The following is a 26,263-nucleotide window of genomic DNA, read 5'->3' on the forward strand; positions in this document are numbered from 1 at the left end:
AAAATATGTTTAGGTAAAGACTAGGATCATATGCGTTCTTTGGGTCCCTTGTTTTATACTATTATGTACCTCCCAGATTTTCTACAACGTGAATGGAGTATATTTATAATTTCTACCAAGTAAACAAAAATATGGCTATACAAAAGATTCCTAAAATGAATGAAAGTGTAGACAGAGATTCCCTTCAGACAAACACAAATATCATTTTGGGAAGCTCCAGGTCACTTCTCAATATTCTTCATTGACAACCATGTATTCAGTTACATTCAAAGAACATTTGTTGGGTCTTCAATGAGCACAAAGCTCTATGCTAGAAACTTCCTGTTGAAAGTGCCAGGAATAAAGCAAATGCTTGCACAAGGATCATCCACATCAAAATGTGGCCAGGCCTTAGAGCTTGAAGGGAGGGAGATTCAGACTCTGAGTGATCCTAGATATTTCACCACGGGGTGGAACATTCTCTACAGTTCTCCAAATAAAATTTTATTTTCTTCACCTAAAAACTGACAACATGCAATACTTGGAGGAGGAGGAAGAAGGTGTCACAAAACTCCATTTGACAAGACTTGATCTAGAAGTCTCTTTTCTCAGGTTCTGGAAGGTGGAGTGGGGGTAGCCGGTCTTGTGTGCCCATCTTGGATGGAAATCCTTAAAGTCCAGTTAGACAGAGACACCCTCACTGAACAGATACTTAAGAAACCGTTTTTTTAAAATCAAGGAGAAGAAGCAGTGTTCTAGTGAAACAGATCATTCTGACATACTTGCTGAATAAAAATCTCAAAAGTATGTCGGTGATTTAATGCCAGAGACTTAATAAAGCCAGGAATAAAATGAATCGCTTTCCTTTCTGTTTGGAGGGCTCAGGGACACATTTTCTGTAGCTCATTAGCTATTAAAATTATTAACAAATTATTATTTTCAATTGAAAGTGGTTATGGTATTCATTATTTCCTCTCATGCCAAGACTCTCTGCAATTTACTCACAACATAAATTATCCAAACCAATCCAAAGTTTCTAAATCATTTTGGATCAGGTTCACTGACTTTGGCCCAGCAAGGCACTCTGGCTGAATGTCTAAAGGTCTCTGTTACATAATTTATTGAGAACTTAATTGAGACTAATTATTGTCTCTCATTTGCTTGCCTGAAGAACATCTGCCCAGCATCTGCTGTGAATCCATTTAATCGGGATGTTTGAATCTTTCTGTGAAGTGAAATAAAGGGCATGAATATTTTATTGTGGATTTATCCCACTGTAACTTTTTATAGGAAACTGCTGGTTGTTTTATTAGCCAGCAGCATAATACACAGTGTCTCTCCAAATGCTGGAGCCAAAGTTTAGGGTGTACTCAGAGCACACTGCCTTCATGAGTTCTGCCCCTGAGGAGGAGATGGGCAGGTCTGTGAACGATGTGGCTAAGTCAGCGTACTTGGTGTGGGGTAAAGGGGTACAAATCCTGGACCATTCTGTAATGTGCCAGCTGGAGACCTAAGTCAACCCAGAAGGGGATATGAGAAAATAACAGGTTGACCATATTGATTACCGGCACATCCGTGTGAGAAATGAATAAGTGCCATTCACCCCATTTCACAGATGGAAAAATCTGAACCTGGAAGAAGTTTAGTAGCCAAGGTCATCAAAGACAGCTGGGGAGCCCAAACTAGAACAGAGCTTCCTGCCATCTAGGAGGCTCTCAGCCATAACAAGGTGAAGATATTCACAGGAGAAACTCTATCATTCAGACCATTTAGGATCCTTAGAAGTGCCAGAGGTAAAAGAGGGTACATCTAGGACCCACCAAAGAGCTTATGGAGGTGCAGGCACTTGAGATTGGCCAACCAGGAGAAATGAGGAAGATATGCTAAGCAGAAGGAGCAGTGTCCACATCTCTTGGTCAAGGAATATCAGTCTTGGGGGGGAAAGGAGTACATGGGGCCAACCAAAATCCAGGAGATAAGACTGGGTTCTCCTTGCCTTGATGTATCCTAATTCTTATTCTCCTTAGCCCAGAGTCCTATTTTTGTTGCCTTGCATGTAATCCTGAAAACATTTGCAAACCTTGGTGAAATGACAGAGAAGCATGGGCTGAAGGATGACTCAGTTTCTAGACTGGGCCTTGATTGCTGGGCCGAGGGTATAAAAGACAATAGGTACTAGGGAGCCATTGAAAGTTTCCAAGTGGGGAAATCACATGACTGAAGCCATGCAGAAGTGCACAGACTACAGTGGAAGGGAAGAAGAGGGGCCAGTTAGGAGAGTGTTATAATACCCCCAGGCAAGGATGGCCATGGAAATGGAAAAGCAAGGCAGATTTGAGATTCCTTGTAGAGATTAGCTTGGTGGCATTGAGCAATGCTTGGACATGGTTTAGGGAGCATTCTGAACTGCCCGCTGGATCCTCACCCTTCATAGCTAGTGTCTAGAAAAGAAGGGGCCACTGGACTTTGGCAATGCAAAAAATAGGCATGGTTTATGACCACACCCACCCAGACCAAAGGTGTGATGGAATTCCCTGCTATTCTCTGCTGTCGATCACAGGAGCCCAAGCCCAGGGTTCCCAAGGTAGAGAGTCAGGGGTCCTCTGCATCAAAGTGCCTATGGAAACTGTGGCATAAGTAAGATCTGGAAAAATAAAATATAAGCGAGCCACAAGAGCAAAAGAGCCAAAAACTGAACCAAGGGGAGGGCTGAAATCTGGAGAATGGGGAGGAGGAGGCCACAGAGAACAGAAGACAGGGTAGCAAGAGGTCCTAGCATCTTAGGAGTCAAGGGAAAAAAAAAAACAGCAAAAATCAGGCGAAATGGTGGCCAGTGTTAAACGTGTCAAAGCCATCAGCTACACTGAGGACTGTTAGGATGAGTTATGCTCACCAAAGACCCTTAGTCATTTTATTTAGGGCAGGAGGGTAGAAACTGCAGGACACCAGCCACTGAGCAATATTTGGGTCCCGCGTCAACCAGCCTTCTCCCCAAAGCCCTGGCCTGCATGTTTGTGACCCTTGAAGAATTTCTTCTCAGGTTCACCACGGACACAGTCTTTCACAAGCCATAACCAGCAGGGCCACCACTTCTAACACAGCAGTGTATTATGAGGCACCCGGGCTTTGACATAGACCAACAGAGAGTCACCTTGGAAGTTGCTGTTGAAGGGTCTGGCCAGCTCCCGTCTGCTCTGGGGGAGTCAGGGAGCACTTTTCGTGGGAGGGGTACGGGGAACAAATGTGAGGCTTGCAATTAAAGGTAGTCGTGGGTGGGGAAGCGGGCAGAGCTGTAAATTCTCTTGCTCATAAATCTGTGTGCCAGAACCCTCCCAGGGCGAGCTCAGAGCCAGCGTCAGCCAGCTCTTCAAGCTGGTAGTGTTGGAGCCCTGCCTCTGTCCCTCCAAACACAACGGCCTTTCCCCTCTGTACCCCTTCCAGAAGACACAGAGCTGGCTCACTCCAACTCTTGAGAACTCCCCCTAGGAACGTTTTCAGAGAGTCTTGTGAAATTCTGAGCATTTTCATAGCCAAACTGGAGCAGCAGCAGGGGTGGAATGTTGGGGAGGTCTGCTTGCATGTTTTCACGTTGAATAATTTTGTGCGGCTGGGACGGCTAGGCAGGGACTCCCACTGGTGTTAATCAGGCCTCTGGGTGTTTTGCACTGCCCACTTGGTTCAGGACTTCGGTGTGCATTTCAGACTGGTACAACTTAGACTGGTGTCTTGGGAAAACCATGTCACATCATTAATCTGGAGTGGGGGGTCTTTTTTCATAATCTTAGGACACAATTCATGGGGCTAACCGGCTAAACCAACCAAAAGACAGACTAGTGCATGTGTATAATAGGCAATGACAGGGCACCCACGTGGCAAACAAACGGTGCAGAGTGGCCTTTTCAGGTGAGGAAAACAGACATCTGGCCACTCAAGTATAGAGTCTGAACTGCCACAGCCACCTCCCCAGAATATTCAATTGTGAAGTCGCAGACTGGAGACCATGGGGCCGGATTCCACAGCAGATATGGCTTGGCCATACCTATCCAGAATGCCTTTCTCTGTATAGTATGAATTGAGAGCATGAATGTATTTCTTCCATATGATAACCTGTTGCTTCTGCATTATGTAGTGGGTAGTTGATTCTTTTTCCATTGATAAATCCATATTTATGGTGACCAACATAACAAAACATACGGTTTTTCGAGAACAAGAAAACTATATTGGAAATGAGCAGTAAGAAGGTAATGATCCATCTTACTCTATATTTTCAGAAACTAAAAATATATGAATCTATAACTTGTGTGTTAAAAAGGAAATGGCACTGGGTGATGGGCACTGAGGGGGGCACTTGGCGGGATGAGCACTGGGTGTTATGCTATATGTTGGCAAATTGAACTCCAATAAAAATAAATAAATAAATAAAAATAAAAATAAAAAAATAAAAAGGAAATGGCACTGAAAATTACAAATTATTCAGAACTAACAAGCACCTTTTATTTTCTTCTTTCCTTTTTATTATTTGGAAGCTATAGATTGTTTCTCTATTCTTTTAATGGTTATCCTTAAATGTTTCCCATATATCTTAACTCTCAGGGTTTCAGTAAAATCCAGAGTTACTCAGAATGACTAGCCTCTTCCCAAACAACACAGTGACCTTGTACATGTGACCCCTTGAATAGCCTCCCATTTGTCTCCATTATTATCTGGAGATTTAGTGCTACTGTTTTAAAAAAATAAAAGTGGTTCTGCCATAAAGATGAGATTAATTAGATGAAATGGACAAATTCCCAGGAACTCACTATTGAAACTGTCCGAGGAAAAAAATAGATAACCTGAACAGACTTATAACAGGTAAATAGATTGAATTAGTAATCAAAACTTCCCACAAAGAAAAGCCCAAGATCAGATGGCCTTACCTGTGAATTTCACCAAATGTACAAAGAAGAATTAGTATCAATCTTTTACATACTCATCCAAAAAGTAGAAGAGGAAGAAGAACCTTACAACTCATTCTATGAATCCAGTGTTACCCTGATAACAAAACTAGACACATTGCAAGAAAACTACAGACCAATATCTCTTATCAATAAAGACGCAAAAATCCTCAACAAAATATTGGCACATTGAATCTAGCAATATAAAAGGGACTGCAAACCATGACCAAGTGGAACTCATGCTGGGAATATAAGCTTGATTTATCATCTAAAAATGAATTAATGTAGCATATCACATCAGTAGAATAAAAGACAAAACTACATTGTCATCTCAATTAACAAATACAAAAAAAGCAGTTGACAAAATGCAATACTCCTTCACAATCAAAGAATTCAACAGATTAGGAATAGAAAGGAATTTCCTCAACCTCATAAAGAATATCTGTAAAAAAAAACCCACAGCTACCTCATATTTAATGGAGAAGGATTGAATATTTTCCCCCTACAAGAGGAACAAGACAAGAATGTCTACTTTTACCAGTTATATTCAACATTGTACTGTAGTTCTAAACATTTTCATGTAAGAAAATGAAATGAAAATGAAAAGGCATCTGTATTGGAGAAGTGAAACTATATCTATTTGCAGATGACATGATCTTGTATGTAGAAAATTCTAAAGAATCCACAAAAAAACTTGCTATAAAAGAAAATTAAGAAAGTAGTTCCTTTTACAGTAGCATCAAAAACAATAAAGTACTTAGAAATAAATTTACAAAAGAAGTACAAGATTTCTACACTGAAAGCAACAAAACATTATTGAAAGAAAAAGTAACAAATATCTAAATATATCCCATGTTCATGGATTAGAAGACTTTATTATTATTAAGATGGCAATACTCTACAAGTCGGTCTATTACTATAACACAATATCTATTACATTCCTATTCTCTATTACATTATATCTATAAAATATAGGTATATATTGCTATAACACGGTCCCTATTAAAATTCCAGCTGTTTTTATTGCACAAACCAGACAAGCTGATTTTAAAGTTTATGTCAAATTGCAAAGGGTCCCGAAGAGTCAAAACAACCTGTAAAAATAAGAATAAAGGTAGAGGCCGCGTACTTCTTGATTTCAAAAATGACTGCAAAGCTAGAGTGATCAGGACAGTACGGTACTGGCATAAAAAGAAACATAAAGAACAATAGGATATAACTGAGTGTCCAGAAATAAACCCTTCTATTTATCGTCAGTTGATTTTTGATAAGGATTCCAAGACATTGCAATGGGTAAAGACTAATCTTACCTGCAAATTATGCTGAGACTCTGGATATTTACATGCAAAAGAATGAATTGGGATTCCTAGCCTAGACAAAAGTGGACTCTAAATAGATCAAAAACCTAAGTGTAAGAACTAAAGCTTTACAGTTCATAGGAAAACTGGCATAAGTCTTCCTGATTCCAAATTAGGCAATAATTTCTTAGATATGAGAGCAAAATCACAAGCAACAAAAGACAAGACTAGACATTATCCAAACTTAAAAACTTTTCTGCTTCAAAGTCATCAAAAAAGTGAAAAGATAATTCAGAGAATTGAAGAAAAACTTTTCAAATCATATATCTGATAAAGTCATTACATCTAGAATGTATAAATAACACAACTCAATATAAAAAGACAATCCAATTAAAAATGGGCAAATCCAGGATCCCTAGGTGGCTCAGCGGTTTGGCGCCTGCCTTTGGCCCAGCACGCGATCCTGGAGTCCCAGAATCGAGTCCCGCGTCGGGCTCCTGGCATGGAGCCTGCTTCTCCCTCTGCCTGTATCTCTGCCTCTCTCTCTCTCTCTCTCTCTCTCTCTCTCTATCGTGAATAAATAAATAAAATCTTTAAAAAAATAAATTTTAAAAATATGAATAAATACATAAATAAATAAATAAAAATAAAAATGGGCAAATCATCTGAATAGACATTCCTCCAAAGGCATACAAATGACCAGCAGGCACATGAATAGATGCTCCTTATCATCAACCAAGGAAATACAAATCAAACAATGAAATTCAACAAATGGTAAATACATACAAAGGATTGAAGTTAGACCCTTACTTTATACTATATACAAAAAATTAACTCAAAGTGGACCAAAGACCTAAAAGTAAGAGATAAAACTATAAAACTCCTAAAAGAAAACATAGGAACCATGTGTCATGATATTGGATTTGATGATGTTTTCTTAGATGTGTCAAGAAAAGCACAGGCAACAAAAGGAAAAATAGATAAATTGTACTTGACAAAATTAAAAACTTTTATGCATTGAAGACACTATCAACAAAGTGAAAGGCAGTCCAAATAATGGGAAAAAATATTTGCAAATCATATATTTGATAAAAGAGTAGTATCTAGAATAGACAGAGAGAGAGAGAGATTCCTATGAATCAACAACAAAAAACAACCCAATTTAAAAATAGGCAAAGGACTTGGTTATATTTTTCCCCAAAGAAGATACAACTGGTCCTGAAAAGATGCTTAGCATCACTAATCATTAGGGAAAGACCATTCAAAATCATGAGATAATCACTTCATACCTATTAGGATAGTTTTCAAAAAACAAATAATGAGTGCTGGACAAAAATGTGGGAAAATTAGAACCCTTGTGCATTGCTAATTGAAATATCTAATGGTACAGTCATTGAGGGAGACAGTATGGTGTTTCCTCAAAAAATTTAAATACAGAATTACCATATCATCTAGATATTCCACTTCTGGGTATATATCCAAAGGAACTGAAAGTGAAGACTCCAAAAAAAAAAAAAAAAAACTGTATAGCCATACTCATAGCAGCAGCATGCACAATAGCGAAGAGGTAGAAGCAACCCAAAGTCTCCATCAGTGGACAAATGGATAAATGAAATGTATCACATCCATAAAATGGGATATTATTCAGTCTTAGGAAGGGAAGAAATTCTCTTTTTAAAAAATTTATTTATTTATTTTAGAGAAAGAAAGTATGCAAATAGTGAGGAGGGGGAGGGGGAGGGAGAGAATCTCAAGCAGGCAGCCTGCTGAGTGCAGAGCCCATCACAGACTCCATCTCGGACCGTCTGTGGGTGAACCGCCTCGCACGCCCCTCGAGGCGCGCTCGCGGGGCGCAGGGCCAGGCCGCCAGGGAGGGACTGCGGTGGCCCCCAGCTCCGCCCCGGCCCGGCCCGGCGCCCCTGCCAGGCCTCGCCCGCCCCTAACAGCTGAATGGAAAGTGCGCGTCCGGGGCCAGGACACCGCGGGCCCGCGGCCTGGTCGCTGGCAGCCCAGCAGCGAGGAGCGGGGCCACCGTCACCAGGTCTGCGTAGCAGCCCCCGATTGCACAACGGTGCAGTGGACGCAGGTTCTGGCAAAAGCCTTTCAGGAGTAAGTGGCCTGCGGCCCCCACGCCCCGAGCCCCCTGCGCCCCGGGCCGCCTCCTCGTCCATCGCTCCGAGGCCCGTGAACCGGACCTTCTGGACACTTTTTGGATTTTTTTTTTTTTAAGCCTAAAAGATGGTGGTTTGTCTTCATTCTTGTTCTTTGGGATAGTTTTCAGTCTTAAGAGAAAAGGATACTTAAACTGGGGCAGCCCTCCTCGTGTCAAGATATTCCAGCCCCAGGCACGGCCGCCAGCAAACGGGGCCGGAGACTCCTGGAAGCTGCGGAGCCCAGCGGTTTCCCGCAGTGTCTCTGCTCCCAGGCTCCGCGGCGCCTCCCTCCCGGGACCGCAGCCAAAATCAAGAGTCAGGTACTTAACCAACTGAGCTACCCAGGAGCCCCAAGAAAGGAAGAAATTCTGACATATGCTACAATATGCTACAACCTTGAAGAAATTATGCTAAGTAAGCCATTCACAGAATGGCAAATACTGTATGATTCCACTTACAAGAGGTACCTGGAGTCATCACATTCCTAAAGACAGAACACATGGTGGTTGCCAGGGACTGGGGAGAAAAGGGAATAGGTAGCTATTGTTTTTTTGTGTGTGTTTTTTTTTATTTTATTTTATTTATTTGTTCATGAGAGACAGATAGAGGCAGAGACACAGGCAGAGGGAGAAGCAGGCTCCATGCAGGGAGCCTGATGTGGGACTCGATCCTGGGACTCCAGGATCACGCCCTGGGCGGAAAGCAGGTGCTAAATCGCTGAGCCACCCAGGGATCCCCGGTAGCTATTTAATGAATCCAGAGTTTCAATTTGGGCAGAATATAAGTTTGGAATATGATAAGTTTGGAATATGATGGTGATGGTTGTTCAACAATGTGAATGCATTTAATGCCACTGAACTATACATGTTAAAGTGGTTAAAATGCTAAACTTCATGGTATGTATCTTTGCCATGATAAAACAAAACTACAATGAGATACCACATTATACCCACTAGGATGACTATAATAATAATTTTTTTAAAAAAGACAGGCAATAGCACAAGTGTATAAGGATGTGGTGAACTTAGAATCTTCATGAACTATTGCAGGGATACAAAATGGTGCAGCTGTTTGGAAAAGTCTAGCATTCCTCAATTTGTTAAACATACAGTCTGCATATCATCCAGCAATTCCACTCCTTGGAATATACCCAAGAGAAATGAGAATATCTAGCCACACAAAAAATTATACACAGCTGTTTATTGCAGCATGACTCATAATAGCCAAAACATGGAAACAACCCAAATGCCCATCAGCTGATGAGCTGATAAATAAAATGTGGTATAGCCATGCAATTCAACAACAAAGGGGAATGAAGTACTGCTATGTGCTACAACATACATGGCTTTTGGAAACATTATGCTAAGAAAAAGGGGAAAAAAAAGAAACCAGTCACAAAGAACTACATGTTATAGGATTCCATGTATATGAAATGTCCAGAAGAGGCAAGTCTATAAAGATAGAAAGTAGATTAGTGATTGCCTAGTGCTGAGATGGATGGAGGTAGGGGACATGGAAGATGACAGCTAAGGCATATGGGGTTTTTTTATTTTAATTCCAGCATAGTTAGCATTCAAGGTTATATCAGTTTCATGTGTACAACATACTGATTCAACACTTCCATACATTACTCAGTGCTCATCATAAGTGTACTCTGAATCCCCATCACCTATTTCACCCATCCCCACACACACCCCCTGTAAGAGAAACCATTTTTAAAACATTACCCCTTCAACTGTATTCTAGCTAAGTGTTGAAGTCCCTCCTTCTCTCCCTCCTTCCTTCCTCCCTCCTCCCCACTTCCTTCCATCCTTCCTCCCTCCTTCCCTCTTTCCTCTCTCCCTCCCTTCCTCTCTTTGTCATTCTTTCCCCAGAAAATGAGAATTAACCACAGTGATTCAAAGATCTTTTAAGGAAAATGCGGAAAGTTCTCAGACCGTGGCCAGTCACCCATCTTGATTCTCAGGACTGACCTAAGAGAGTTCAAGCCCAGAAAAAGCTCACATTCACAGACTAGCATATTCATTCCTCATTATGCCTTTCAGGTTTTCATTTCCTCCCTCAAAAAACAAATATGTGAATAATATTACTTTTCAGGGAAATGTATATGAGAACTCATAATTCTCAAGTTTTAGATGGAGAAACACTGAGTTGAAACAAAATGTGCAGCTGTAAAGCGTCCCTCTCGTTCCCCCGGGATAACATCACAGCTGAGCTCGTGAAGTCCCAGTCCTTGCTCCTCACCCCCCTCCTTCTTTCACAGACATCTGTTCATAAAAGCAGCCACATATCTTCAGAGACTATAAATGGCACATGTTAAAGTTGTATTTTGATTGTTTTCTTAACGGAGTTGCTGGCCTCAATCTGCCTTGAGCAGTAAGAGCCACTCGGGCAGATGGGAGTCTGATGCTGCCTCCAGTCCTCCTTGGTGTTTTGGGGAAGGGGCCCGGGAGATCCAGGTCTTGGCCAGCCAGCCTCTGCCATGTGTCCTCACCCCTAGGCATGTAGCATAGCGTGGTGACCAAAGCTTTGGGCGCCCTGGGGAAGGCCTTGTCATCCATGGGAAAGCAGAGCAAGGTGTCTGCATTCCCTTGGCCACACTCTCACTGCCCAGTGGACAGCAGCCCTGTCCAGGGAGGATGGGAAGAGACCCACTCCTTGGGGGCATCCTCTGTGCCAGCCATCTCTCCAGGAGCTATACCTACCTTGCATTTAGTATCTGGGCCTGGACCATGTCACAGTGACCACCTGGGCCAATCCTCCAACAAGCCTGTGAGATGAGAACTGGCACTGACATTTTATAGAGGAGGAAACAGCCTTGAGCACTGACCTGCCCAGGACCACAAGGCTGGTGAGTCAGTGGAGTGAAGATCCAAGTCCAGGTCCTGAATGTGGGCTCCTGAGAATCTGAGAATATATGACTAAAATACGTGGGCACCCTTGACTTACAATGCATCTTGATGAAGGTGGTCAGGTGTACCCTAACCAGAAGCATAATTGTATAAGTAAAGAACAAAGCCCTGGATTGGGACACAGAAGACCTCCTCCTCTTAATTACTGGTGGGCCTTGGGCCAACCTGGCCACCTCTCCAGGTGGTTTTTCCATCTCTGACACAAGACCACTGGCCCTGAGCAGCCTTCCTCTGGTGGTTCTGTTGGTGCAAAGCAAGATGGCAGTGGGGAAGGACCGAATCACAAAGCAGAGGGGTGACCATGCCCATATAGAATACAGAGCTGACCCACCAGAGGGAAAATGTGAGCCTGTGCTTACACATTTTCTTCTGGTAGAGAGTAAATGAGAAGAGAGAGCTTTGATTTATCTGGCTTTCCAAATCACACTTCCTGAATCCTTCCTAGCTTAGTGGTAGACAAGATCACTCTTGTCAAAGGTCAGACCCTTTAGCAAAGTAGACTAGACAACTGGCCTGGATTCCACCACCACATCCCAAGGTGGAGATGGTGGTGAGCCCTGGCTGAGTCCCAACCTTCCCCTCACACATTCTCTCTGCTCACCTGGTCTCTGGCCTTCTGCCCCTGCTAGCCACCTGTGTCTTAGATATTGTGCAGGTCCCTGACAGGTCACCTGCTCTGCCATCTGGCTCAGGATGACTTTTCCTGAATTTCTGCCAGTGGGCAGGGGTTGCCCTTCTAGATAGACATATCCATAAGAGGAAGCTCCCTGTCTGTTCTGGATGCTTCCACCCCTAAGTTCTCAGCACTTCCCTTCTCACACAGCAGATGTCCCCTCTCACTCATGCTCCTTCCATGTGCAGCCACTTGACCAGAGCCTCAGTGAGAGTGAAGAGATGACTTCCTTACCTCTACCATGAGGACAGGCCTCATTTCCAAAGCTTGGGCATTATCCCAAGGTTGAGATCTATAGAGCCCCCTCAGTAGGCTTCAAACCAGACTTGTTTAAGGGGCACCCACAAAGTTTCTCTTCTCTACCCGCATTCCATTGTGCATTTACACCACTGGCATCTCCTTCTTCCTGGGGCCTCTCCCAAGTCAGTAACACCTCCTTGTGGCTAAATCCAGAGAATACTTCTCAGGCCTCCTCCAACCTAACCTTGCCTGGCATCTCTTGAACAGTCCTCCTGCCCTCTCTAGCCTTGCTGGTTGCCCCTTCTCTGGCTCCTTATTTCATAGATGCTTGCATTTCCACCCCTGCCATCTGTCCTCTGTCTTCTTTTCTCCTTGTAGAAGCTCCTGGGGGGAGTTTTCCTTACCTTGCTTTCTACCATGACCTTCTTGCTGATGACTTTCCACCCTGTGTCTCCACCCCAGACCATACCTCTGACCCTTCCTAGCACCACTCAGCTACCCAGTGGCCGCCTCAACCTGGCCCTCTCAAAGTGATGCCCACCTTTCTGCCCCCAGGCCACATCTTCTCCCTCACAGTGGAAGCATAACTGGCCTCCTCTGAGCCCATTGGAATCCTGAGCATAACTCTTACGTCCTTTGTCTCTGACCTCACATACCCAAAGCCCTGTCAGCTTCACTCTTAAATAGTCTTATATCTGTTTTCCATTTCTCCACCACTGCCTCAGTGAAAGCCATCATCTTGCACCAAGGTTCTTGACACCCAAGGCCACTTCTCTCCCACCCATCTTTAAGTACTGCGTGAGAACCAGCCATCCCAAACTGGGCAGCTGCACTCTCTCACTCCTTGGCATATCACGGGTAGGCTCTCCCTATGAGAGCACTGAGGCCTGCTTCTTTGGCTGGCCAACTTTACTTTGGACCCAACTCAAGCTCCATTTTCTCCACAGCATTTATCAGATAGTGAAGAAATTGCCTGTTTATATGTTTCTATTTCTCCTCAAGGACCACACATTGGCCTGAGCTTTGTGAATGCAGGGAGCATTCAACACTGAGCCAAGTGCCCAGCCCTTGGTTTAGAACTTGGCATAAAGTTGGCACTCATGTGTCTGGGGGACATATAAACTGAAGTCGATCAAAGCAGCTGTACTTTATACAGTAGCCATTCTCTCTGTAACCTGCCTTGCAGCTTCTTGGAGCTTCTAATCCATTTCCCATCATTCTTTTTATGCTGTGATGTTTTACATGTGGCCTATCTATGCTCGTATTTGTCTGTCAGCTGCTCAGATTATCACATACAGGCATCTTATTTCCTTCCTTTGGTTAATTTAGCTAATGCAGGGAACATCCCTGGCACAGAGATAGGCACAGATTGGTGCTCAACCAGTGCCAGATCTTTCTTACTGATGCATTTTGGAGATGAATAAAGTTGACCAAATCCCACAGACACAGCACTTGTTAGTTTGAACACCTCTTGTGTTGAAATACATCTCACACTTTTTTTTTTTCAGTTTGAGGTTGTTCAAAATGAATGACCTGGTGTCTGTATTTGGGATTCACTTTATATTCAACATAAAATGACTGTGAAAAGAATAGGATCTTGAATATGCCATTCTTTCTTTGTAACCACTAAGTCACATTTCAGCAGATTTCACGAGGTCTTTACCTAGTTAAAATCTCAAGATTTGAATACAAAGTGTATTTTGAATAGAAGCTGAAATTTCTTAGAACTGTGAATGTGATAGATTTGTGATAGGCAAAATAATGCCCCCCAAAACATGTCTGTATCCTAATTCCTGGAACTCATGAATATGCTGAGTTATATGTCAAAGGGAAATGAGGGAAATCAGAGGGTTGCAGTTGGAATTTTTTTTAATAATAAATTTATTTTTTATTGGTGTTCAATTTACCAACATACAGAATAACACCCAGTGCTCATCCCGTCAAGTGCCCCCCTCAGTGCCCATCACCCATTCACCCCCACCTCCCAGCCTCCTCCCCTTCCACCACCCCTAGTTCGTTTCCCAGAGTTAGGAGTCTTTATGTTCTGTCTCCCTTTCTGATATTTCCCACCCATTTCTTCTCCCTTCCCTTCTATTCCCTTTCACTATTATTTATATTCCCCAAATGAATGAGAACATACAATGTTTGTCCTTGTCCGATTGACTTACTTCACTCAGCATAATACCTTCCAGTTCCATCCACGTTGAAGCAAATGGTGGGTATTTGTCGTTTCTAATGGCTGAGTACTATTCCATTGTATACATACACCACATCTTCTTTATCCATTCATCTTTCAATGGACACCGAGGCTCCTTCCACAGTTTGGCTATTGTGGACATTGCTGCTAGAAACATCGGGGTGCAGGTCTCCCGGCGTTTCATTGCATCTGTATCTTTGGGGTAAATCCCCAGCAGTGCAATTGCTGGGTCGTAGGGCAGGTCTATTTTTAACTCTTTGAGGAACCTCCACACAGTTTTCCAGAGTGGCTGCACCAGTTCACATTCCCACCAACAGTGCAAAGAGGGTTCCCCTTTCTCCACATCCTCTCCAACATTTGTGGTTTCCTGCCTCGTTAATGTTCCCCATTCTGACTGGTGTGAGGTGGTATCTCATTGTGGTTTTGATTTGTATTTCCCTGATGGCAAGTGATGCGGAGCATTTTCTCATGTGCATGTTGGCCCTGTCTATGTCTTCCTCTGTGAGATTTCTGTTCATGTCTTTTGCCCATTTCATGATTGGATTGCTTGTTTCTTTGCTATTGAGTTTAAGTTCTTTATAGATTTTGGAAACTAGCCCTTTATCTGATATGTCATTTGCAAATATCTTCTCCCATTCTGTAGCTTGTCTTTTAGTTTTGTTGACTGTATCCTTTGCTGTGCAAAAGCTTCTTATCTTGATGAAGTCCCAATAGTTCATTTTTGCTTTTGTTTCTTTTGCCTTCGTGAATGTATCTTGCAGTTGGAATTAAAGTTGTGTTATGGATTGAATCATGTCCCCATCCACCCACCAAAAAAAAAAACCACATTGACATCCTGACTCTCAGTATCTCAGAACATGACCTTGTTCATAGGGTTACTACAGTTATAATTAGTGAAAATGAGGTCATATTGGAGTAATGTAGGCCCCTCATCTAATCTGACTAGAGTCCTTTGAAAGACAGCTATGTAAGGATACAAAGATCCAGGGCAGACACCATATGAAGGCAGAGGCAGAGATTGGAGTAACAGATGTACAAGCCAAAGAACACCAAGGATTGCCAGCTGTCATTAGATCCTAGGAGAGAGGCATAGAACAGAGCCCTCATAGCCCTCAGAAGGAACCAGCCCTACTGACACTTTGATTTTTTACTTCTAACCTTCAGAACTCTGAAAGAATACCTTTCTAGTGTTTTAAGCCACCTAGCTTGTGGTACTTTCTTCATCAGCCCTAGCAAACTAATACAGGTTGCTAATCAGTTAGCCTTAAAATAGAGAGATTATCCTGTGTCATCTGCATGGGTTTAGTGCAATTACAAAGGTTCTTAAAAGTGGACGAGGTGGGCAGACAAGAATGTTGTAATGATACAGTGTGAGAAGGACTTGACCTGACCCTGCTGGCTTTGAAGATAGGGAAAAAGACCACAAGCCAAGGAACTAGGGCAGCGCCTGGAAGCTGGAAAAAGCAAGTCTTTCTAGAGTCTCCAGAAAGAACCAGCTCTAGGAGCAGTGCATTTATTTTAGACCAGTGAGACCCATGTCAGATTTCCAACCTCCAGAAGCATCAAATACTAAATCTGTTGCCTTGTGCCATTACGTTTATGGTAATTTGCTACAGGAGCAACAAAAATAAGAATACAAGAGCTCAGATAGGATCTGATTGGGATAATCAGACTTGAAGCATGTGTGGAGGACCAGAGTCTGTTTCCTCCTGGACAGGAAAGGAATCCAGTCCTTCCTGACTCCAGAGCAACTGAGGAAGGGCAGCTTGAATGGTGGCTTCCTCAAGAAATAGTTATACTGCTTTTAAGATCTGCAAACTCAAACTTAGCTAATACATGTCACTATTAGGGTTTTTAGGGGACATGATTTTTTTTTTAAAAAAAAGCACTTAAGTTGTCATTGCCATATGAATTGTTTTATGGAATAGCAGTTCCTTTCTCAAATTCCTGGACTTGGAATTAATAGGATATTCCTCTGATGTTTACTTGCATGGTGTTGTCCCACTGCCCATGCATGGGCTGTGTTCCATTCTGTCATCCTTTCGCAAAGCACCTAAAATACACAGGAGATCCCAGAGGCAAAGGAAAGTAAAACAGGGAAGGTTGGCAAGAGCTCTATGGGAATCTGATCCCCATGGCTCTGACATTTCCAGTCAGTGATGGAACAGGAGGCATAGGAGATGTCTAAGGCAAGACTGCTGAACCTCTCCCAGCTCTTCCCCATCCCCGCCCCCTCCCAGCTGCTGCGATGTGACCTTTGTGTAGACACAAGTCACCTTGCATTTTCGCTTAGAGCACATGCTCTGTGCTCCGGGATGGAGATACTGGCACCTTCCGGCCAACAGCATGCACACGCACAGCAGGTGACATTCCCATGAGTGTGACATAGGGGTCCTGCTCCAGGTTGGCCCCAGAAAGCACAGCAAATACAAAAGACAAGAGGGGGATACAAAACTCTTCTCACATTGGAGGTCCCCACGGTAGCACTGAGCAGGTCTAACCTAGAGCCTGACATTTGTATGCACAAGATCAACTGCAAAATGTCAGGACAGAGGAGATCTGGCTAAGAGTCAGTTCAGGAGGAAAAAAGAGAAGTCATAGGAGCTAACAGAGGTACAGTCTGCTTGCTTGAAAAATAGAATTAGTGTTTTTTAGAGCTGAGCGGCTTTAATAAATACAGAGCCTCCCTTTAAAGAGGGAGAAACTCATCACATTCTCTCCTGCAGCTTTCGTACCACATCTGGGCTATTTTGCCCACAATAAAGCAATCCATTTTGAGAACAGTAGTGACTGATTAGAAAATTAGAACCAAAGGTTCAGAATCTGCCACATGCAAATTATTTTGATCAAGATAAGAGAAAGCTTAGAAGGGGAAACAAAAGAGCTATCTTCATATATTTAAGAAGGCAAACGTGTTACTCCAAAGAGCAGAACGAGGAGAAATGGGTAAGATTTGGTTTAGTTTTTATGGTGTTGATCAGTTGTCAGGTGCTGACATGGGGGCAAGATTTGCTCACTGCCCTCTGGGACTTCATCATCTCCTACCGAGGAATTAAAGAACAATTGCTAAGAATTATACAGGCTTAAGTGTGTCAGGCACTGGTGGAAGCAACTTACAGGCAATATGTCCCTTGTCCTCACACCACAGGGTAGGCACAGTCACTGCCATCCTACAGCATAGCCAAGGGGTCTGGGAAGAGGGGCCTCCCTGGAGTTAGTCCCTGGGGGTGTGGAGGACAGTGATGAGCTCTACCAAGGGGGCTGGAAGAGGAGGTGGCCTGAGCTTGCTCTAAGGGATAAGGAGGAATAATATAGGGGTGGAGAGAGGGGGCCTGGGTAGCTCCATCTTCTTAACATTTAGCCCAACCACTGCCACCACCCCTAGCTGGTAAAAGCTACCCTCCTCTCCTGCTGGACTGGTGCAGTAGTCTTCTCCCTGGTCTTCTTGCTACTACCCTGTAGACTGGTATCTGCCCAGTGCCAGAGTGACCCTCTCCAAGTCTGGAGGCCACATCACTCCTTTCTACAGACCCTTCAGGAATGCATCTTATCCGAACAAGAATCACAGTGACCAGCCAGGGCCTGAAGGATCTTACCCTGTCCTCTCTCATGTTCCTCCCTCTGCCCCTCCTTCCTCGCCCTTCCCCCAGCCACACTGGACTCCTGGCTGCTCCTCAGCCCTTCCAGCATGTTCTTCCCCAGGGCCTTTGCACCCACTGTGCCCTCTGCCTGGAAGTCTTTTCCCAAGGAACCACATGACTTAATCTCTTGCTCCTTCCAGACTCTGCTCACACGTCAGCTTATCAGTGAGGCCGTCCCTGCCACCTTAAGTGCTCACCTCTCACCTCCTCCCTGGTCTGTCCTACACTGCTTTACTTTTCTCTGAAGCACTTAACCACCATGTGGCATCTTCTCTATTCATATATGATACACCCTGTATATGGTCAGTTGTATTATGTTCCACTGTATATCATTCCTTGGTTTACTGTCTATAAGATTCAGATGGCAGGGCTTTGTTTTGTTCCCTGCCTTATCTTCAGAACCTAGAACAGTGCTTGGCACATGCAAAACCCTCAGTGAGTATGCTGTGCTGGGATGGATGAATGAGCAAGTAAGCTGGAATTGGAGATGAAGAAGGGGAATTGGCACCATCCAGTATCCCCTAAAGAACCCTGCCAGTGGGAAGACACTACCGACGCTTCTAAACAGTAGGATGGCATGATCAGATTTGGTTTCAGGTGATTAGGACTGTTCCAACTGAAGAGGAAGAATTGAATAGCTATCAGAGCCGACCATCCATGGATTGAGCCTTTTTGTCAAGTGGTGAGCTCCTGGGAGCTAGGAGGACCCAAGGCTCATGCAGGGACCAGAGTAGGAGAGAGTCCTTTTGTGTCCACAAAAGGGCATTCAAAGCCCCACTTGTGTCCTGAGAAATTATGATTTCCAACTTCTCAGCTTCTTTCTAACACCCTGAGGTCAGCAGAGACTCTGGCAGAACTGGGGTCATTGAAGTATAAGGGAGGTAGGCCAAGTTTTAGTTGAGCACTTTCAACAGATCAGTCTCATCACAGCCCACAGGTTGCCTCCTCAAGAGTGACAGTCCCCACCCAAAAAGGCCCTCCACTCTTTAGAAAGCTGGGAGTACCTGGTCCTGATGTGTCCATGCTGGCACTGGAGCATCTACAGTCAAGGGCTGTACCAGTCAGATTTTGTCACAGTGACAAACAACTCCAGTATCTCAATGGCTTACAACAGTGTCCTGTTATTACAGAACTCAGCTGTCGGAGCATCCCATGTTGGGACTTGATATTCTCATGTCAGAGGGCAGGAAATGGAGAGAAGCAGAGCCAAACCACATAATCACACTCAAAGCTTCTGCTGGGATATGGCCAGCTTCATGTCCACTCACACCCCATTGAACAAAGCATGTTGTAGACAGTGGGTGGGATATGTGATCCCGCTAAAAGGAGAGTGACCACTTGGGAACAATAATTCAATCTGTCAGAGAGGTGTTGTACGCAGTAGGATTTCTGTTTTGAATAAGCCATTGAACCACTCAACTCATGTGGCTCCCTCTGCTCTAATAGTTAGAATTATTCCTAAAGTTGACTGCAAAGCTCTCTGAGTACATTTCCCTCCCTCACCCTACAGGCCCAAGATTCCATGATGTGTCTGGAAGGCCCTCTGGGGAAGCTGGCCTCCCCACCCAGTTATTCTCTTGCTGTCTTTCCTCCTCCTGAACAGGTGGGTGGCAGGCCCATGGAGCCCCTGCTCAGCAACCTGCGAGAAGGGCATCCAGCATCGAGAGGTGACATGTGTATACCAGCTGCAGAACGGTACCCATGTCACCACACGGCCCCTCTATTGCCCGGGCCCCCGGCCAGCACCAGTGCAGAGCTGCGAAGGCCAGGACTGCCTGTCCATCTGGGAGGCCTCTGAGTGGTCACAGGTGGGTGTCTGGGCTGCTGCCAACGCTGAACACAGCACTAGGGCCCCTGGGTCTTGTCCACAGGGATCCCAACATGGTGCCTTTCCCTCTATAGTCTTTGTGACTCAAACCCAAGTATCACAGTCCTCGCCAGCCCCCAGATAACCAAAAGATGTATCCTCACTCACATACTCTTAAATTCCATCTGAGATGACACAGTGTGGCTAAACAAACATGGACAATATGTCTTTGATCGTTTATGGCTTTGGTAATATATACTGCAGTTTGATCCCATTTCCTTTGAAAATTCTCATGTAAAGATGGTTGGTTAGATGGTTGGATGGATTGGTGGTTGAGTAGTTGGGTGGATGAGTTGGGGGTTGATAGGTAGTTAGATAGGTAGGTAGACAGACCAACCAACTAACTGACCTTTTAATTTTCTTTTGGTATATCGGAACTCTAGTGTGATCAGATTGGGAAGGTGGTTTCAAAGGCTTTCTCTGAACTCTGTCAGTCTCTGTAGATTATAAGAGACAAGCAGACACTAGGAGGGACAGTTTTTAGTATGTAATTGGAGTCACACATCTCATGCCATAAAACATTTTGGAAAGAGGTCAGTTAAGCCTTAAAGTTTTAACTTTGAAGACTAATTCTGTAAATATTTTATCTTTGGTAATATCATCCTTCAAGGCTTTGTGTTGACCCTGCATTAATGATTTTGACTGGCCATAAAACAAAAAAATAACTGAATAAAGGGCAAGTTTCCCTCAGGTCCTCCATCAACTGTGTTCTAGGAAAGTCAGAAAGGCTAAATCCAAGACACTCTTCAGTGTGGAAAATATTTTTAAAGTTCCCTTTTATTGCCAAACAGTTGGAATTATTTTGAATAAGAAAGTATTCAGCCCATTCTTAATGAACGAAAAGTCTGCCCTTGACTGCTCTGAAATGAGGTTTACCTTTCAGATGGACCTTGACATATACCCATTTAAAGACCTGAGTCTCTAACCTGCTGTTTATGTTAGGGAAAAGAGAGAGTTTAAAATTTTTGATTTTTTTAATATGTGCTTAGGTTTATAAGTTAAATATTCAAGGGACCTCTTGTGGAGGGAACAGGTTACTTGCTGGAGGAGTGGGGAGTGCCATAGCCAGGCATGCGGTCTGTCCAACCCCCACCATGAGCCTGAGGTCCTTGATCACCTGGCTTTTGATCCAAACAAGACTTACACTTTAATCAGATCAAAGCCATAAATTTTCCATTCAGACTCTTTCTCACAGGAAAAAAAAATGTCCTTAACAGAATAACCAAGCCTGACATTATCAACTATCACTGTAGCATTAAAGAACACCAGATTGGAAAATGTAAGAGGATTGAAGCAAGAGTTAAAGAAATAGCACTTATTCACGTCTCTATCTCTGTGTGTAGCTGATCCTAATGCTGAAATAGTGTCGGCGCCAATCAGTCACTTTCCGGCTCAGTCCAGGCTCGAGGCACATGCCTCTTTCTGAACATTCAACTTAGAATCAGATCTTGCCCTCATTCACGAGATGCTCACCAGACTGGTATTTCTCTTGCTTCACCACATGCTGAAGCCCCTTTAAGATTTTGAGAGAGGGAAAGAGCACACAAGCAGGGGGTTGGCAGGCAGAGAGGGAGAAGCAGGCTCTGTGCTGAGCAGGGAGTCAGATATAGGACCCTGGGATCATGCCCTGAGCCAAAGGCAGACGCTTAACCAACTGAGCCACCCAGCCACCCCAATGCTAAAGCCCCTCTAATATTTCTTCTTCTGGAAACAAATGGGTTTTAATTTCTCATGGCAGAGAAATTTATTTTGTTGAGGGGGTTGCCTCTATATAGCCAGCAGTGTTGTCTACCCCCTAGCTTCTTCCCAGCTTTGTTAGAATGAGAAGCAGATACCAGGAAGGAAGCAAAAGATAAGTGACTGTCTCCTGTTCTCGGTCCCTCCAGAGGAAGCCTCATCTGAAGTGCTGCCCATTTCTCAAGACTTAAGGCTTCCAGCCAATGGGTTGCTGCTCAGAAGGGCTGAGCCAGGGTTTGGTCAAGAAATAGGCTAGACATTTGAAATTCAAGGGAAAGGGACAGAGAATGCAGAATCAAATGAGACAATGCAGGAACTCTGGCAGAAGTGAGAAGTAGGCTTCTAGTGAAGAAAGAGCCAGTAGTATGGGTACTAGTGCCAGGGAAGAGCCCACAAGTCAAGTGGTGAGGGCAGAGCTAATGAATGGCCAGGGAGCATCATGCAGAGAAGCGGAGAAATGACCCACTCAGTAACCCAGGCTCCCTGCAGTGGCCCTCCCAGCCACAACCCATCATGCCCAGGAGGGTAACACCTGCCTCGGACCGACCCCTTACGTCTGAGGTCCCGGTAAGTCAGGCCCCCCCTCACATCTGGGACCAAATAGGCATGCTCTCCAGCTCCCCCAGGGGACACCACAACCAGTTCTGAAGCATGTGTATTTCTTTAAAAACAAGCCTATGTCTCAAAAACAACAACAATGACAAAAAACCTAGGCTAGCTGAACTGAACTCACGGGAAAAATAAAGCTACATAACATTTTGGGATAAGTGTTAATAATAGGAATATAAAGAATAACATTTGTCTTTTATGTGCATTTTTCCAGAGGACACAGTGGAAGTTTTTAAAAATCAAGTTTATGGTAGCTTAAGAATATCACTCCTCTGTGTGTGTGTGTGTGTGTATATATATATGTATATACATATACATATAATATGTATTATATAATATATATATAAATATATATATATTTATTTGGTAAATCAAGCAAGTATAAAAACAGACGTTCCAATTGCTAGGCTCCATTTTCTGCTCCCACGGCTCCTGAGCTGTCCCCGCCCTAGCTCTGGGCCCCAGCTGCTGGGAACCTGGGTCTCATTGTGTCTGTACCTCGTGGCAGAAAGCAGCCTTCAGCCCACCATCTCCGCAAGTTGCGTGTTTGCTTCCATGGTGGGGGACAGGGCTTCTGTACCCGGCAAATAGGACGGAGAGCTCCTTGGGTTTGCAGGCCATGTCACCTCCTTTTACTGGCCAGATCATGCACGCTATCAGGCCCGGCCAAGGTCATAGGTCTGGACCGCGAGAACTTCCTTCTGCTTCGTTTCAAGGTGGGTAAGGACTCTTGGAGCCCAGCATGGTTCCTCCCTGAGCCCAGGGGGAGAGCATACCAGGAGCAGATCTGCCCTGTTTACACCACCACCCCACCTCTCTTCCTTTCTTCCATGGCTCTTGCTGCCTGAGGGCATGGGAATCATGAACTCTGAGGGCTCACACATGATTTGTCATCCTTGGGCCCTATCTGGGTCCCCACAGCACTCTTTATCTCACAGTGTCTCCTGGGAAGTGAGTAAAATACATTGCTCTGTTACATTCTTGGCACCCACGCTTGAAACAGTCACTGTAGCTCTCTGCAAGAGCTTGCCAGCCCCCTAAATGGAAGTCACCTGTAGCTTGGCTTTGCCTCTCTCCCTGTCCTACCCCAAGCCTGTGCCTTCGCCCCAGGCTGCCCCAGGTAGAGTGCAGGTAGCTGGGAGGAGCCAGGGGCCTCGGACATCTTTTCTTTGATGTCCTTACCTGGCTTCACCGGGACCACCAGCATTTACCCCTTGAATTTATCCACTGCATGGGTCTCGTGGACCTGGTAGCAGGCCACTAAATTCCTTGTTTGGTCTCCTGGGTGCCTCAAGCTCTCCCCACTCCTGTGCTCTTCCCCCATCACCGGCCACATGGCTGGAGTCTCAGCTTGGGACCATGTGCTCAGACTCTAGATGCCCAGGAGCATCTTCATCCTTGCGTCCCCGGCACGGGGTCTGGCACATCGTCGCGACTTAACAGCTGTTGAGGAACATGAGCTGAATCAGACCGGATTAAACTTCCACACGGTGTCTTGCAGTGCTCTGCCACCTGCGGCAAAGGGACGCAAAAACGAACTGTGACGTGCACCAACTCGCAAGGAAAATGCGATGCATCCACGAGGCCCAGAGCAGAGGAGGCGTGCGAGGACTATTCAGGCTGCTACGAATGGAAAACTGGGGACTGGTCCAAGGTGAGTCCCGCAGGCCTAGCATCTCCATCCTGCCCGGCAGCGCAGGGAACCTTGGAAGCAGAAGCTCAGCCATCACCCTGCGCCTCAATTCAATGAGGCAGTCCCAGTTTTCCCAGGCAGGTTTGCTTTCTCTCTGAGCTCGGCACCTGCCCGGGACCCTGTGCCACACGCAGTGGGAAGGAAACCCAGTGCTCCCTAGAGCATGAAGTGGGGTGCTCTGGATGCCAGTTGGCTGTCCTGTGCTGTGTGCTGGCTGTGCCCCAGCGTCCTGCAGGGGGCCTTGGCCACGGGCCATTGCAAAAGCCTCGTAAACATGAGGGGAAGCCTTGGCTGAGGCAGACACTGAGGGGGCTCATGGGCAAACAGCACTTCCCTTCACTTTCAGGACCCCTGGGTGAGGGCCTAGACAATGCAAGGGTAGACAGGTAGGGGACCTAGGGGTGGCAGAAAGCTAGAGCCATCTTCCGGAGCCTGACCTACAGCCTAGGGGTTGCAGAGAGGGTTAAATATTACTGGAATGTAAATCAGATGTGAAAACTTCTTTGCTGTCCAGCTCTTCTTTTGTTCATTGACCTGGTACCTGTGAACCTATTACCTTGGATGTGTATTTCCCCAAGGGTGGGGTGGGAGGGCGAGGTAAGTACCCTCATCACACGTGAGCACCAGCTGTAGGCCTTTTAGAAAACCCTTCCCCAAGAACTGTAGAATTTCTAGTGACATTTGCTAATGTCTAGTTTTCTAAAGAAAATTTCCAACAGCAGCCTAGAGTGTGTCCATGTTCCTTTTCTGGTCTTTGCAACTGAAAACTCCCCACTTGCTTTTCCCTTGATGTCTGTTCACTCCAAGGTTTGCACACTTGTGGCCCGAGAGCCCCTGGTTTTTGTGTAGCCCACACGATATCTTAAGCATTTTGGAATTAGTTACTAATATTTAAAAACAGGGCAGTTTCGTGTGAAAATCAGGATTTAGGCCTCCGTCTGGAAGTCTGGCACCATGGCAAGCAGGCCTAACGCCTCTCCCTGGGGCCCTGGTCATCCACCCCCACTACACTCCTCCAAACACTATGTGTTTTGATTTACCCGCCTGGCCCAGGCAGTAATTTGATCTGTATCTGTACTTTATGGAAGGAGAGATAGTTGGTTTGGCCATTGGAAAGCAAAACTTATCCAGATCTGGTCTTTGCAGAGATGCCACCTCCCTGCAAGTCAGAATACAAGCTCCTCCAAATTCCTGGAGTGCATCAAAGCCAAATTTCTCAGGTTCCAGTTTGCTGGCTGTGCTAAAATACAGCTTCTGGATAACTGCGAATTTGGGGAAGACCAAAACCACCTCCTTTTAATTTACTCCCTGATCAGAAGATCTGACATTTGGGAGTGTTCTGTGTCAGATTTGTCAAAAGATGTGGAAGGGGAGTTACCCAGCATAGTAATAGGCAGAATAGAATTTTCTGGACTCCAAATATCCAGGTGTGGATTGGAATACAGCTGTCATTATACTTGGGGAATTAGTAGGGTCCTGTGGTCACATCTCCAATGCAGCCTGTGCTAGTGAAGAATGACCTCCCTGGTCCCAGATATCCCAGGGCAGGAAGCAGAGGTGAGGAATGGTCAGAGAGGGCCTGGGCTGCATGTGCCCATCAGGTGTGAGGGCATCTGGCATTGTTTCCTCTTTGAGGTATATCCCCTGCATCTGTGCCCTATAGCCAGGTCCTTAGCCCTGCTTTCTAGAAAAGGCAGTAGATGCTCAGAGAGATTAAGTGACTTGCCCACACACCTGTGGAGGAGTCCAAGCTTTCAAACCCCAGGTCAGAGCTCAGTCCATATGAAGAAGGACTTTGGAGGCCCCATGATGTACCTTTGAGCCACAGCATGCTCTACAGAGGGTCATTGGCTCTCCAGAACCTGGGTTTCTCCAGGCTAACCATTCTGGTTTTAAAGACCAGATGGATACTTTTGTTTTCTTAAGTACCATGAACTTTGTGGTTCAGGGAGCTGCAGAACACCAGGAAATGAATGTGAACAGTACCTGAGCTCAGCACTGTGCTCCCCCAGATCTGATAGCTCCTGGTCACCCTCCTCCATTGTTCAGGGGCCCCTCCTTGTCGAGGCTGCTGGTATGCCATCCAGCAAACTCCCACACGCAAAGCGCACCAGGTGAGGTAGAGCCTTTAGCCAGCCTGCCTCTTTACTAACCAGGCCATGGTGAATAATGCCTCCCAGCTTTCTGGAAAGTAAGGCACTGGGAGGCCACAGTGCCGGCTTTTTACCACAGCCAGCTTCATCACTTATCCCTGGCAGTAAAAACAAGATCAATGGCATGTAATGAACTCAGGTGCCATCCAGGGCTGATATCTGATGGCATCTGATTGG

The 26,263-nt window shown here is 44.9% G+C and overlaps 1 protein-coding gene across 3 annotated transcripts in view; it reads left to right on the forward strand.

Moving 5' to 3' along the window:
• The window catches only part of ADAMTS17 (ADAM metallopeptidase with thrombospondin type 1 motif 17), a 318,441-nt gene that overhangs the window by 276,504 nt on the left and 15,674 nt on the right, over positions 1-26,263 (forward strand). For all 3 annotated transcript variants that reach the window (XM_041753209.1, XM_041753210.1, XM_041753211.1), the window contains exons 20-21: positions 19,631-19,835; positions 23,742-23,894. In XM_041753209.1, the coding sequence (XP_041609143.1) occupies positions 19,631-19,835; positions 23,742-23,894 (358 nt within the window). The remainder of the gene's footprint in view (positions 1-19,630; positions 19,836-23,741; positions 23,895-26,263) is intronic.

The sequence above is a fragment of the Vulpes lagopus genome, chromosome 4, assembly GCF_018345385.1.
Source record: "Vulpes lagopus strain Blue_001 chromosome 4, ASM1834538v1, whole genome shotgun sequence".
Taxonomy (NCBI): domain Eukaryota; kingdom Metazoa; phylum Chordata; class Mammalia; order Carnivora; family Canidae; genus Vulpes; species Vulpes lagopus.